At 36.9% G+C, this 16,588-nt stretch overlaps 1 protein-coding gene and 1 long non-coding RNA gene across 2 annotated transcripts in view; one reads left to right on the top strand and one right to left on the bottom strand.

The window, feature by feature from the left end:
- The window catches only part of LOC124216533 (uncharacterized), a 101,670-nt gene extending 85,481 nt beyond the window's left edge, over positions 1–16,189 (bottom strand). The window contains exon 1 of the long non-coding RNA XR_006882628.1: positions 15,746–16,189. This is a non-coding gene — a long non-coding RNA (uncharacterized lncRNA). The remainder of the gene's footprint in view (positions 1–15,745) is intronic.
- Positions 1–16,588, top strand: part of LOC124216532 (lachesin-like) — a 108,490-nt gene that overhangs the window by 85,479 nt on the left and 6,423 nt on the right. The window contains exons 3-4 of the mRNA XM_046621108.2: positions 6,474–6,681; positions 8,067–8,228. Coding sequence (XP_046477064.1) covers positions 6,474–6,681; positions 8,067–8,228 — 370 coding nt within the window. The remainder of the gene's footprint in view (positions 1–6,473; positions 6,682–8,066; positions 8,229–16,588) is intronic.

Below are 16,588 nucleotides of genomic sequence, written 5' to 3'. Positions count from 1 at the left end.
CGAGTGCGCAGCAGCGCCACGCGCAGGGTAAGCAAACTTCTTGCCGCGACGCGAACTTTGAACCGAATTCTCGCCACTCTGTGAATATTCGTTGATACATCTTCCGAACAACTGCACCACCCGCTATGAAGTTTTCAGAAAACCTTTCGCGTTGAAGAAGGCACGCTGTGTATAAATTGTAGGCCATTCGATAAGGGTACTTCTCAGTTACGAATAATTTGCTCGCATTTTGGATAAAAACTAAACTGAAACGGGGTACGAAAAATCCGAAAAAATACTCCTGAGAAGTTCACAAGAGAGCCTAAAATTTTTGTGACGGAACTTTTTCGTATATCGTCCAGGCTTTAAGCTACGTCGGCGTGAAAAATCATAACATTGTTGAAATCAATTTATTGGACGAGTTGTCGTGAAGAAATCATGCGTCCAAAAAATCTGACAAATTCAAAGTTCATCCTTTCAATATGTACTTTGATTGTATGAAAAGGCTATCGGATTAAAATGGATCAAGGAAGCCGGCCGTTCGACTTGACGCGAATACCTCACACATATATACGGCATTCCACGTCAAATCAGCACTCCCTTTAATTGAGATAATTTTTTAATATGATGTTATTACTAATCTAAAATGGTCTGGCATTTCTTTCATATTTTTTCAACCATCAGTGGAGTATAAAAAAGTCAACAACCAATTCTGAAAACGTCATGTCAAGAAATCTGGGAAAATTCGCACGATTTAAAATGCGATTTTCATGCACCACTCGATAATAAAATCTCAGAATATACTATTTTCTTCACACGTTTTTATTTTCTCTACGTGAGAATTGGAGTTTTTATTTTATTGATCGGTCATAAATCTTCCGATTTTTAAACGTAGCATTTTCGGAACTAGTTTTTCGATTTTTCGTAAATTTCACTGGTTGTTTAAAAAAATCTGAAACAAATCCTCTTTTGGGTCGGTAACAGCATCATGCTAAAAAAATTTCAAAATCGAAAGGAGTGAGGGACATGGGCTGTTGATTTGACATGGAATGCTCCATATACATATTTCGTCACATATCATATTCGCATATCCGTATATTCAAGTTCCAATATTTTTTGATTTGGCAAAGTTGACGGTGAATTTGCATTTCGGTATACCGACTGCACTCGTTATATATGTTTATTATTTACATACATATACAGCTCATACACGTTCGTGGAACACCTCTGCAGTTTGATAAACCCGGTGAAATATACAACATGTCAATCATCCCGAATTCCTGCCATTTCCAGGTTTTCCCGACTCAAATCATAACGAAAATAACACGAATGAACAACAAAACGAGATTAGACAAAATCAAACGCGATGTTCTATCGTCAAACTTTTTTTTAGTCTAATAAATAGAGGAATAGAATAGAAAAGAGGTAGGAAAATTCTTACGATCTATAATTTTCAGTTATATTTCCAACAATTAGTTGCAATTAATTACGAAAGATAAATTCATAGTCCTACAATCTGTGTCATCATCAACGATTTTCCAATTCCTTGTACCGTGGAATAAAAAAATTATTCCGAAATCCAACGAAAATCCAGAAATTTAATCGGTACCTGTCGTAATTAAAAAATGCTTGATTCGGGTGTGTAGAAAAAATATTTCGGCATAGAAACTTTCGTCCTCTTGTGAAGAAGTTTCCACTTTTCGCGAGGGAATACTTTGATTAAACTATCGAGAATAAATTAGAATTTGGACGGAGTTTTGAGTGAGTACTTAAAAAATTTTTGGTGAACAGTTTTCAATTGCTTTAATAATTTTATACGTCCCAGTTTTTTCGGGAAAATTTGTGGTGAGGTATAATTTTTATTTATTGTTTTTTCCGTGCGTGGAGAAAACTTTCGTAGAACAATAGGCAAAGTGGGATTTCACGTACGCAGAATTTCGATATTGAAAAAAATTAAAAATTTTGCGAAAAAATTACTGACTTTTTCGGGGAAAATTGACGGATTGGTAGTTATTGTAGCCACATAATATTTGTAACAAGTTTCGATCCACATTTCACAAGATAATTTGAATTCGAATTTGGATTTGACATGTACAGAACATTTGAATGTTGAGAAAAATAACACATCTTACAAAATAATTATTTACTTTTTAGGAAGAAATTTCGAGGGTTGGTAAATGGTAAAAATTGAAGGTGAAATTGCATGTTTACCTTTCAGCCGTGCGAATCAGAAAGTGAGTGAAGGGACTTCTGACTTCGGGGTGAATTCCCGCAGTCGCCGAAAGCGGGCGGATAAATTTAGGGAAAACCGGGGGTGCAGTTTTGCGGAGGGCGGAATTTCGGGAAACAGAGGCTCTTGGAACAAGCGCTGCTCGGAAACTTCGGCTGTAATTCATAGTCGCGTTTCGCAAGGTTTCTCCTGCAGGAAACCCGCCCGAGATGAAGGTGTAACCTTTTTTTCGTTTTCTTTTTCGTCAAGAGGAGCTGAGAACCACCCCAAAGACGACGAGTCTCTGATTTCGCCGCCGGCGTAAGCCTACAGGTGCGAAATAACCCAGAAAAGCTCGAGAGTTGAACTGGGACGGTTCAAAGATTTTTTTGAAAAGGTTGAAAAGCGTTTCTCCGATTTTTGAAATTTCTTGCAATTTCAACGATTCCATAATTAACAACACTCGTCGCACTGTTTCAGAGGTGATAGATTTTACTCACTTCGATAACTTTCAGGTATCGTTGAAGTAAGCTTGAAAAAGTTTTTAACACAGAGGTAAAATTTATTAGGTGAAAAAAAAATTGCGGATTTTAAAAAACTTGTCGCGATTTCTCACAAGTTTTTGAATTGAATTGATAAGATTCCAGTCAGCATTCTGGGTTGAATAATTATTGAAAACGACTTTTTTGACAGACATTGCAGAAAGTTTGAACGAATCTCAAACGATTCCATGGAATTTGAAAAATAAATAAATGATGTTCGAAAAAATGTCGACACGTGCGATACAAAATATTAGTCGATGATTTCCGCAAGTTCGTAAAGATTTGACAAGTGTTCAAAAATAGTTTGGAAGGGTGGAAATCGATTGATAAAAATTCTATACGTTTTCTAGCGATATCAAACTCCATTCAACAAACAAAATTTCATTATCCAAGACTTCACGGATGTTTGAAAAATATTCTAGAAAGATCTTGCGTGCAAATGCGATGCTCAACAATTACGGACATCATTTTCCAAGTTTTCAGAAACGTTTAAAAAATACTTAAAAAATATTTAACGTTCAGGTTAAAAAGAACTTGTCACCTTGAGAGGCTAACGAATATTTGCGAAATTGTACGACAATTTTGTACTCGTCTCGACTTAATCCATTCGCACTTCGATATCTAATTTCTGAAATCCCTATAAAAAAAAAAAAAATGGAGTTGCCGAAAACGTGGGTATAATATCAACTCAGAAATAACCAGCTTAGGTAGGCGGCGTTGCCCGCCTTCCCTCCGACTAATCGAGGGCGTAATTGTGTTAAAATCGAGTTTCTCCACGTCCCGGAGGATAAAACGAGCTCTAGATCCTGCTCTCGACGTTTCACCGCTACATAATATAAGACGAGCACACTAACCAAGTTAGGGTTCTTCTCCTTTGATCGAGTGGCTGCGGAGTTGCGAGAGATCGGATCCGCGGTGAAATGGGGGCGAAAGTTTATACCTTTACATAATACTGATAAACACGCAAAAACTCTCTCCGAATTCCCATCACGCGCACGCTTACTCTTAAAGACTTGTGATGATCGCGGCCCGAAGGTAAAAGTTAACCGGAGAATTTACCGTCATGGGAAAAAGGTGCTTGTACAGGTAATAGTAATTCACTGAATTACAATATAATTTACTCAAAACTGCAAAAAAATTTTACATATATAATTATATTTTATACTATCGTTTTCCAAGTTTTTCAATATGCAATTAATGTTCACGACGATAAGTATTGACTAGATAATTTTACGTAAGCAATCCCACGGAGGCAATTAAGATTACTTGTTCGTAGGTCTGGTTCATAAATTTGACGTACCGGATTCAAATACTTTAATCGAAGTACCTCAATTCGCTGTATAACAATTTTTAAGTTTTTTCAATTATCAATAGAAATATTTATTACCAATGCCTATAGTTGACATTGAAATAGAAGAGACAAAAAGCAAAACAAGACCGTCAAACAAAACTTCAGGTATTTCATTAAATCTCAGAAACAGAATTTAAAAATTTAAATTTCATTGCTATACATTATATTTTATCACCTCTTTCTGTTTTTTTATTGCAGAAATTTGATCAACTGATAGTATTTTTATGTTATTAGGTAGGCTATCGAAGATATTAATAGCTTTGATAAAGCTATTTTAAGTAAAGTTTAGTAATGGTTCAACATTTCTTTTCTTCCCTTTCATTCAAGTAAGTTTAATCCAGTCGTGTCAATTGGTCTGGATTAAAAATTTAACAGAGTTATAGAATTGTTTTGCATGGTCTCTCTTATGAGGATGGATAAATCTTCACTAAACATCGTGCAGCCCTCAGCATAAGCGTGTTCTTGTTTCGCCCTCACCTGTATCATAGGTGTAATAATTCTCCATAAACCACAGAGCATTATTTATGGCCAATCTAGTCATAAGAGGACGCCCCTTCGCATGCTTGCCTATTTACGACGTTGTGCACAGCGCGTTCTTGTCCTACTTGTGTAAGGGAAGAATTTTAACTAATTTTTTTTTTGTTTGATGCCAAACGAGCGAAAAGAGATTCTTCACACTTATTAACCGACCAAAGAAAGCGTAGATATAAAAGTTGAATGATTTAAAGAATTGCATCGAATTCAGTAATTTCAGAAAAAAATGTTCATCCAATTTCAATACTCACGGGTAGAATTTTTTCTCTAAACTAGCGACAGCCGCTCGATTTTTTTGTTCCATTGCAAGAAGCTTTATTTTCTTTACAGAAAAAAGAAAAAAAAATAATAAATAAATAAATAAATACCGTTGCACCCGCGAATCGCTGCAAAATTTTGCAACGAGGCTGTTATAATTAAAGCGAATATTCACAAGTCGAAAGGTTAGCCGCTGGCTTTTGAGCGATAATGGAATGCGAAACGGTTGCTATAGATGCATCGCGATCCCTCTCTTTGACCGAAGCGAAGGGGAATTCTCCGGATTGCGAAGCCGCGGCTAAAACCGTATGATTTTTAGGCTCACTTCAGGCTCGGTTTGGCCTTGCGAGCTTGCGGTTGTCCCACGGTAACCAAAGGCGTAGATGGTATGCTTTGATTGTCTTGTCTAGTGGCTTCGCCTCAAATCGAGATTGCTGGAATAATCGGATGGCCGAGCTGCATGTGCGGACGTGAAATTCATTCTCGTGCAAAAATTTTTCGCGACGAATTATACGAGCTTTTTCTCGTTGATTGAGACCACCAGGAATTGACGAAAAAAAAAAAAAAAAATGTAGGACGATCAGCTGCGAAAATGCGACGATATATTCAGATTTTTCGACTGTGACTCTTGATTCATCGAACTCTTATAAGAGACTTTAGACTTTTAAGAATAGGGTATGAATTCGTTGATGATGATCTAGCATTATTCAAAGTCTGATAAAATTTGACCGAAAAAATCCGAACAGATTGTTACCCTTAATTTTCTCTCTTTTTTTTTCTTAGATTTCTTTAAGAAAAATTACTTAGTCATAGAATGGAATAAAGATTTCGATAATCGGTCATAAGGATTTGTCGCGTGATAGATTTCTCATTTGGCGAGATATTCTACTCGAAAATTCGACAATTTCAATACAATTGCATTGAAACTACGAATTCTTATGAGTTTCGTATGTGAGTTTTACTGGTACGCAAAGAATAAAAGTGCAATTAGAGAAAAATGTGAATATTTCCGTTAAAGGCGATGCGATAATATCTATCGATGTCAAATGTATCGACAGAAATCGAAAGCTTATTTTTAGTAGGTAGTCGATAATATTATTAATACAATAACGGATCTAATTTTCACTATATTCAATTGCATACTTATGATAATAAAGTATGATGTGATGAAAGAAGAGATGTGCAAAAAAAAATTTTCAAATGCGATTTCCCTCATGCTATTATTATACTGTTCCTTGAGTTGACCTTTCAAAATTATTCAAAATGCAGAAAGATAAAACTGTACTTCTATACTTTCAAATGGTTGACAAATTTCTGGATAATAACTCGAAAAAAATTACCTGCAGATTGATTCTGATAAATAGCTTATAAATGTCTGGATACCTTCTCGATCTTCCAACTATCGAAACCGAACAATCGAAGCAATTTTCCTTTTACCGATCATAGATTTATAGGCCGGTAAATGATTGAATAAAACAACCGAATGTCAAATCAGATCATTCAGGGATGTTCCCAAACATTGAGAAACAACGAAGATGCCGATTTTTTGCGACTCGGTGAAGACTCGGTGGAATTTTTCTTACCGATCATCGATTTCCAGGTCGCCTGGCTGCGGGTCGACACGCAGACGATCCTGACGATAACGAACCACGTGATAACGAAGAACTACAGGATAGCAATAACGGTGAACGACCACCGGACATGGCGGCTGCACATCCGGGACGTTCGAGAGTCGGACCGGGGCTTCTACATGTGCCAGATAAACACGGACCCGATGAAGTACCAGACGGGCTTTCTGGACATTGTCGGTAAGCTCTACGCTGCGATTTACCCGAGAATAACGGGGCGATGATTCGGCGTCATCCCCCGATGATTTACGGCCTCGAAACTCTCTCCCAAGATTTATCTAGCGGAAAACTGCAGCTGTCGTACCCTTTGTTCCCTGCTTGATCCTCGCGGAGAAAAATATTTCTCTGTAGTAATAATTACTGAAGAAACTCTAGTAGAATTGACGTTGTTGCAATTGGTTGGTTTAAGCGTTGTTAAAAAATAATAGAAAATTTGTTCTGCGAGTAACTGTCAAGTTCGATTATAGTTGTGACAAATGAATCTTTTGGCTAATTCGTGGTCAGATCCATAAGATTTTTTTTTCTTTTTTTTTTGTTTGTTATCTTCTTTTTTGGCTTGATACATTTTTTTGAGTTAAACAAAGCCTCAACGTGATTTGATTTGAGCATGGAGTGACGCGATCGATTGAAAAGTATTACGGCAGTCCATCCCATTTTTTTTGTATAACTTTGGATCGATTTGAGATTGTTTGAACCGATCATTAGTTAATGATTGAATAATTTCAAAATATAACCTCGAAGCTGCTCTCCTTATAAAATTGATAGATTAAAAATCTGTGCGAGGTTTGTTCAGCCCTATAGTATGAAGATCATCTTACGTGAAATTCGAAACCAATTAGAACTCGAAAAAGAAATTATCGTAATTCTTAATAATACTTTTGACTCGGTAACGCGATACACTGAGAAAAATTTCATTTGTTACGGTAACTAGAAAAATTCAGTAAAACAGGAGTCGTTAAAAAAAACTGTTTGAATATTGTTTGAATTACGAAAAACGAGGTACGCCTAACCGTTTTGCGCTATTTTCGATCCTTTTTTGGGTAATTGCAACGCAAAATCAGTTTCTGAGGTTTACTCTACTGTTTTAGTTAAACAAGGCTTTAACGTCAATTTATTGTTGCACAAGCATTAAATTTTTGCAACAGTGATCGTAATGAGATGGAACAGTAACGGATACTAGACTTTCCGGTAACAGCTAGAAAACTAGTTTTCATTTTGTATCTAGAACTATATATTTCGATTGTGGTAAAAAATGAAAATAGTTAAGGACTGAGCGGTAACCGGAAGTCAAAATTTCTCCAAGTCTACCATGCTCAAGTCATATTATCATCAGTTTACCGATGCACCGAAATCAAATCATCGCAATAATTGGAAAAAATAATAAAAAATAGTACGAGTTACCTTGAAATCGAAAAGAATGGCAACGCGGATTAGATTTTTCTATTACAGCTAGAAAACTAATTTTCACACTTTACCCTGAACTATATTTTTCGGTTATGGTGAATAGTGAAGATATTTGAGGAATTTGCGGTATTATTCGTAAATGGAAATTTATCTCGGCGCAGTTCCTCCGGACATCGAGGATTATCCTACAAGCACAGACATGGTTGTCAGGGAGGGCAGTAACGTCACTCTTCGATGCTCAGCTACCGGATCGCCGAAACCCAACATCACGTGGAGACGCGAGGACGGAAGTCTGATACAACTAATGGGTCAGGGCAGAGAAGGTGTACATTTTTTTCGAAATTATAGCTTACTAATATCTTGATTTTCAATTATATAACATAATAAACGAAACTTTATTTTCTACTCGAGTTCTTTTTTTTTTTTTTAATTACAGTATTTCAATCTGGACGAACGATCGACGGTTTGAAATATTCGCAAAAAATTCCGTCCATTATTTCCATTTACATGAAATTCATTCGTCAGAATTAATTATTAGCAGATAAATACGAATGTCTTCGCCGAACGATTCCAAGTGTTTTTTATTTTCATTTTTTACATTTTTCTCCCGACGACGTACAAAACAACGCGTATTGATGAAATCTCTTTGCTCCTGAGCCAAGAAAGCGGGTTGTAAATAAAATACTCCGTCCCATTGCTTCAAGACACATACCTACACAATGCTCTAGTCTTCTTTTTATCCCGGCTACTTTTCTTCTCCTCAAGTGCTGCAGGACAATGCAATCCTGCAAAATCGAGACGTCTCGACACGGACAGTTCTTGGTCGAACCTATCAGCCGATAAGGATTCGTTTAAAAACAAAAGCTCGCTTGTACCATGAAACTCCAAGTATGAGTACCCATGCCACGTATCTGTGCGTGTGTCAGCATTGAAAGTAACGGAAATCGCTCCCATTTTTCAGGACTTATTTAGGGAAATGAAATACTCGATTCGAGGAAACGTTTTTGATCTTTTTGCTATCATCGTTATGTCGATAAAGTCAACGGATGGAAACAATTTTGCTGTTTCATACAGGAAACGATGTTGAAATTGACGGGTCTTCATGTTCGGTGGAAGCAATATTGTGTTTCAAGATATTGCGATCTTCGTTACGGTTTAGGATTTGAGGGAAATGAAAATTCAGAATTATCAAACTCCTTAAACGGTCATATCCGAATATTTTCCCTTTCTCAAAAAATATAACTAGAAAACTACGAGTATGTATGTATAAATTTGTTGATCCGTGTTTTTGAAAAACACTCCAAGACTTGCGCTTGATTAATTAATCACAGACTTCTCACTCGAACGAAATTTTGATTATTCGCATTTTTTGATTAATTGATTGATCGAGAATTCTGATTAACTGTTTCTCCGATTGCTTGGTTTTTTTTGTTAACCGTTGCCTGCTTGACCAATTTTCACGTTCATTCAATAATTTAGAAATTCGAACTAATCTATTATTCAATCGCACGATCGTTTTTTCGATCAAACTGGCTCTTTAAAATATTGGTTTTTTATTTTTTTTTTTTTATTTTTTGATTGATGGATTCACCTGCCTTTTCAAGCAATCCTGATTTCGATAGATCGAAGTTTACGATTAAACGTAAAAAAAAAAGTCCAGAAAAATCTGGCTTACTCACTTTTTGAAATTGATCGCTGATCGGAGCGTGTACTAAAAATTTGTAAGAATTGCGAGAACATATTAATAACAAAAAAAAAAACAAAAGAAAACATTTAATCTCGGTAGGAGATTCTCAGGCACTCGGGGCGCGTCTCGCCGAGTCGGGGATCGAAGTAGTTAATCATTATTCAACCGTCATGGAAATGCGATATTATTCGGAACAAGAAATATCGCGTACTGATTCGAAACCGGGTGTACGACTAACGTTTCGGGGATAATTCAACACGTACGCTCGACCTGAAGGGCGAAGTCAAACCCCCAAACCCTCGTGGGCACAAAGGGACCACGCATCCTGAATCAGGATTCGAAATGACACGAGCACTCCGCGCTGAATACATGCATACACATCTATAGGAGGCATAATATTTTCCCACCCCTCTGCGTCAAACCCAATTCGGTATTTCCCATTCCGAGCAGGATTCCGACGACGGGATCTGACAAGGATTCACCTTGTACCTTCAAAGATTTTTACCAGCTCTTGTCTGACAGGAATTTTCTCCTCATTTCCTGCGGTGCGATAAGTCGAATGCACTCCGATTGAAAAGAAAAATGAAATGAAAGAAATAGCGATAACAACGCAAGGGATCTTTGAAAGCGTTTATTTATTTAACTTATGTCGGATAATTCACTGCAATTTACTTTCCAATCACTCATACGTGAACCTGAGTTAGAAAATATTCATAACGGATTTTAAAAATTTTCATTTTGGAAAGTTTCAAAGACTGAATGAAGAACGTGATCCGGATGACGAAAATTTTTAGGTTACAGAGAGACGCCGTTGCTTGATTTACATATTGAATTATTGAAAGAGTCAAGTTATTGCTAGGACAATTTTTAACTTGTAAATTTTAAGAGAATAGAAAACCACAGTATTTCAATTTCCATCTCAAATAATCAAGAGAATCAAGGATAAGTTATGATAATTTATAGTATGCAAATTTCTTGCATAGAATAATTGAAAGGACTAAATCTATGAAAATGTTAATCTGGTAAATTTTTAGAGAACAGAAGAACAGAATTTGCCAACTTTCGCCTCAATTATTTCACAAAATCAAATTAGTGATGAAATTTTTGAGGGTTTATTTTTTCTATCCAAATTGTAAGTACAGTGTTTCAATTTTCACTTTGAAAACTTGAGAAAATATTCAATTGCAACTAAAGATAACGAAAACGATCAGAGACGATAGAAATAATTCTCAACTCTTACCTCGAATAATTTATAATATCTTGAATGAATTTGCAACGTGTCAAGATTTTCATATCGCAAATCGAGTTTTCATTTTTTACCTCTAACAACAAAGAAATTCGTGGATTACAGACGAAATCTGTGAAACTTTCCACCTTACGAATTCCGAAAAAAAAATGAAAATGACATTATTCAATTTTCATCATTAATCATAATTTAAACAATCTATACGAGCGTGCACGCATAAATGAAAATAAACGTATTTTCCGCGCCTTCGTATAATTCAACTGAATGCATTCGGGTCAGGGTGGCTTTATTTTAAGGGTCGGAAACGACGGAGTTTCAGGACTGCAGCCGCTTTACGATCCGTACGCGAAACTCCATCGCTGGTGCTGCTGCTGGTTGCACCGACTCGAGAAAACTTATTAACAATTTTACGACTCTTCCGTCGTCCGTCGTCGCGAGTGTTACGAGACACGGAAAACCTGTAACAAACCCCCTGTCCCAAAGTTAAATACTAAAACGTCCCGGAGGGCGAATTTTCTCGCCCCCATTTTTGCTCGTGCATGGAATTTTTACTTATCGTCGTATTTTCGTTCTCAATTTTTGAACGTAAGCGGCGACGGTATCGATATCTTGTCCGCTACAAGTTGCAGCACTTTTTGAATTCTTATAGAAATTAGGAATAATGATTCCGGAGAGGTTTGAAAACAAAGAGAAAAAGAGAGATTTTTCACTGCGAGTTTTTACGCGATTTTTTGAATAATCTGGCTGTCGAAAAAAAAAACTGATAGACAGAACATTTGTTTTTTAGTCCCGGCTACGAAACTACACGGTTTTTAGACATACAGGGCCGAAGTTGGTTTTTCTTTTCTTTTTTTTTTTTTTTTACACCGTTTATCATTTCGCTGGTGAAATTCGAAGTCACCCCCCACCCCTTTCTAGGAAAATAATGGGTTTTGAAATTTGACGTGAAGTTCGGTGAAGGGGAGGCGAGTAATGAGAAAGAAAGACAGAAATCGCATAATCAGAAAGAAGAAGGAGAAGAAAAGAAAGGGAAAAAAAAGGATATTCCACTTGCTGCAGGGTCACAAACGATGAAAAACGGTTCTTATATAAATTTCGAGCCCTTATAATTTATATACGCACTGCACACAGGTTTAATACCATGAATTACCAGCCCCCGTTGAAACGAGATCGAGGGAAGTAAAAGCAGTATGAAAAATTTCGAGGAAAATTTACACGTTACGTGTATTATATATGGAAGAAAATCGGAAGAAAATGGAAGAGGGAAATCGATAAAAAAAAAAATGTTACTTCGGGAACGCGGGTCAATGTCGCGGCTATCTTTGTTGCAAAAATGACGAAGAATATGAGAATAAAGTCACCCGGAGTAACTCGAATCGTTTAGTATGCTCCGTGGTGTTTGACTTTTTCTCCCTCCTTCACCCCCTCATTTTTTTTTCTTCGCTTTACCCTCGACTGGTTCTAATCCTCACTTTTCTGACTTATACGTCGCGAACTTGTTGCTTCTCATTCTGCAATCAATGTCTTTCCCTCGGGCGTTACGGAAATAAAAATCCGCGTTTTTTCCGCATCCGTTGCTATAAAATTTTGAGTGCTAAAATTTTCTTTTTCCTCTCTCTCTCTCTCTCTCTCTCTCTCGCTTTCATTGCTCCGCCGATTGATACGATATTTTTAGCTGTCAAATATTTTTTTTTTACCCGTACTTGCGCTCAAGGATTTCCATGAAACTGAAAAAAATTGTGAATAATTTGGAACTCGGTAAGGCCGCGAAAGTGTTGAGAAGAAATCGATCGCAAGCATCGTGACACACACACACATTATATGGTAGATACATATATATTGCATAGCGTATATATGTATACATATATATATACCTATACCGATAATCGCAAAGGCGACGGTCGTTGTCAACGGGGGAAAAGTTTTCCATTCCCATTTACTTCCTTCTCGCTTAATTTCATCATTCGGTTTCGAGAAACTACTTCGAGACAGAGTTCTAGTTTCGCAATTTTCTTTTATTCTCATCTCTTTGTTTCATTCTATTTTCTTGTCCTCGTGTTTCACTCTCCGTTTTCCTTTTCCGCTTAGTTTCGCCCCCTTCGATTCCTCGAAACAGCCCCGCCGATACAAAGCATCCCAACAATCTTTCGCCCACCTCTTCAAGACACACACGTGTTAAAGTTTCTTACCCTGGATTCCGAAAGGATTTTACTTCCGTCAGGGTTGCAAAGAAAGAAAAAAAGTTGATAAGCAAAAAAAAAAAAGGGCTGATCAGTTCTACGTAATTACGAGAGTGAATATTTTCATTTATTTTTTACCCTCCCGAGAGCCTGAAATTATCGATATAATTTATATCGAAATCGCGAGTTAAAAAAACGGGGAAATTTCTTCAGACCGCGCGTGGCAAAGTAATGAAAATGGAAGAATAAGAGATAGAAGACAAATTAGATAGTAAATTCCAAAGCATTTCTAATCGCGTGGCAAAATTTAATGTACTTCCTGTTCAAGGGATAAGGTTATGTAAAATTTGGCGGGAGAATAACGCGGGTAGCGGTTTGCAAGCGTAAAACACGAGCGCAGGTCTCTTTTTATTGGCAATTAGCTAAGAGCAGAATCGGAGAGGAAAGCCTTTGACCCTTTGACGAGCGGACGGGAGGCGGTCAAGCGGTTTTCCCGCTTTTCCCGGGTCACTGTACATCCGACGGTGCTGCCCCCGTCTGCGAATACTTGGATCCGGAACGGCCGCCGCGTTGCAATAACGCAAATTACCTGCCGGCAAAGATCGTCAGACGTGCAAAGCCCCGAAACTCGGATACCCGCCTCCGCTTTCGGAGAAAATTCGCTTCGCTGGTTTCTATCGTCGTTCTGCGAATCCCGAAGCGCAAGCATTACGCGCATCAAATTTTCAAGAATTGTATGTACTTGGGACAGTTTATGTCAACTCGACTAGGTAACTTGACCCACGGATTTTTTACCATTCTGAAATCCCGACTTCAGGAACTCTTGGATTCGTTTTATAACATTTTTTCTTCTTTTTTTTTTTTGATAAAACTGATACGAGCAGTGACCATTCAAAGTCGTGAAAAACGTCCCGATTTTAAAATCTGAAAAAGAAACCAGATATGCTGCGTTTCGTATAGATTCTTCCAGGTGTTTGGATAGCTTGAACATTTTTTGATTGACCAAAGCGTGGAATAATTTTATGCAAAAATGATCGGATACAAATGGATAAACTAATTTACGTGTTTTTTTGAGTCCTACTAGGGTCACAAAAAATTTCGGTGACGACAGAAGATACGAGAGTCAGGAGCTCGTCGAGTTAACATGGAATGCCTCATATATATACCCCCAACTATTTTTCATTTCATTGGAAGAATTTCAGGTGATAATTATATAGCATTTTCAAAACTCTCGAACCGTTTTTCTCCGAATTCCTTTTGACCGATTAGTTTGAAGCTACAATTTATTTCTAATAACCTTCTAAAAGAACCAACTTTGTTTTAATTAGCGAAAAATTCTCAAATAATTTTATTACAGGATAGGTGAAACTAATTTATTTGAATGCTTCCAAAATCATAAAGACGCACAATCAGCCAAGTACTTATAGATTTCAATCGATGAACATTACTAGAGTGCTTAAAAAATTCGAAGTATAAAGAACTAAGTCTAGTACAAAGTTGATTTTTTCAAAGTGATATTTGTGAAAATTTTTAGAAAAGCAAATATTTGGAAAGATTTGAATTTTTGTAACTCAGAAGTGATTCGATAGGAGAAAAATTAAAAAAATAAATATGGGGTTATAAGGATGCTGTTAACATCTTAAAAAAGGTCCAACACAATTAAAAATATGCAGGTTTGAAATTATAGGTTGATCTGGCATGGAATGATTTGTATGAATTGATTTCAGGAACCGAAGTTTCAACAATTTGTTGCGTCTTGTACGTTTCAGTTAAATTTGAGTACATATTGACTTATTGTTATTTTCAAATTTTTAACTATTAGATTTTATTATTTTATTACTATGATAATAACTGTTCGAACATTAATTTTTTTCTCGCCAATTTTTGATCATTTCTCTCCAGAAATGTGCTTTTGACATAAAGGGGAAAGCAGCTGTAACGGCCGAAGAAATAACTGACTTTTAAGAATTTTTAAAAAAGAGATAACAATAATTAATAAAGGGTTCAGATTGCTGGTATTTTATGAGGTGCATATTAAACTTGTTTTATATGAATTTTTATTAATAAATATTCACAATTAATAAAGATATGGGCCTTGACTTAACGACTAATAAAAAAATTTCCCCTCCATCGTGGCATTGATATCGCTGTGAAGGGTTATTCGAAAATAAACAACAAAATTTTATAAACATCAATACAAATTCAGCTATCATTGTACGAGACGGTGTTGTTTTTTTTTTTTTCACATAACTCTTTACCGAGATATTAATGCCCGGCGGAGAAATTTTTTTCATTAGTCTCGAAGTCGAGACCCATTTCTTTGTTAATTTTAAATATTTGCTAAGAAAAATTCATATAAAAGAAATTTAATATAAACTTAAAAAATGTACCAACAATCCCATTCGTTTATTAATCAGTTAACCCTTTGAAAAAAATTCTTAAAAGTCCGTCACTTTTTCGGCCTTCCCCCTTAATAATATTGAACCATATGTGCATATACATATACCTTTATTTACATGAATATATGTATATGCATATAAGTATAAGAAATAGCGGAAGTTTATATATTATTCATTAAAAAGTTTTCATTGTTCGATTTTTATAAATATACCCACAGTGAAAATTTTCTTTGTTCTCTTTTCTTCTTCTTTATGCCTAACAACCCTTCGCGGCCTTTCCATATACGTATGCACCTTTACATGTATATATATGTAAACAGCCACATACCCAAGTTGTATATACGCGATTTGTCCTCATAACGAAGGCGATTTTTCACCCCTGCGTGCCTCTTCAACACCGTTTTTTCCCCGCATCGGGCTCTTCTCGTTCCATTTTCATTCCGCATCATATTCCTCGCTGCAGCAGCTCACCGTCAAACCGATTACACGAATTCACTCTTCACTGCCTCGCCTAATGACTCTTCCCGATTGATTGGAGATAAAACGAACGAAACTCCCCGATCCTGATGACCTAAAATTTTTACAACACCCGTAACAGGCTTTATTACTTAATATTCGCGTGACACTCGAGTAATTCTCCATCCCGTATTCGTTATCTGACCCTTATATCTTTCAATTATCGAATTGAGATTTTCGCGTTTTAGCTTTCGCGTCACGTCCAAATTTTTATTTTCTCTTTGTGGTTTCTCGAAATGCGCAGCGTAATTCGCGCGGTGACAGCTCGAGTTCGACTGGGGCCGCCCCCCACTTCTCACGCGCTAATCGCTCGCTTTTCGTTTCTCTTCTGCGCATGCGCGCTGCTCGCTTACTGCTCCGCTCCCCCCCCCCCCCCCCCCCCCCCCCCCCCCCCCCGCCCCCCGCCCCACACGCGTGGAGCACCGACTTGGATCGCTGTTTTCGCTCATCACATGGGCGTGATAATATTCATATTCAAATTTGTCGTAACTTCCTTTAAAAATTTTTATTCTCGCTTTTCGATTTTCACCTGGGTTCTGTTACATAACAATTGGGTGCATCTTACGTTACATATTTTAACTTTTATCGATACAGCTGCGAATTTAGAACCAGGTATACGAGAGTAAGGAGATTAAACATTTTTCAGTCCCTCGTT

The sequence above is a fragment of the Neodiprion pinetum genome, chromosome 4, assembly GCF_021155775.2.
Source record: "Neodiprion pinetum isolate iyNeoPine1 chromosome 4, iyNeoPine1.2, whole genome shotgun sequence".
Taxonomy (NCBI): Eukaryota; Metazoa; Arthropoda; class Insecta; order Hymenoptera; family Diprionidae; genus Neodiprion; species Neodiprion pinetum.
The sequence above is the reverse complement of the archived record's forward strand: the minus strand, read 5'-3'. Positions and strand labels throughout refer to the sequence as shown.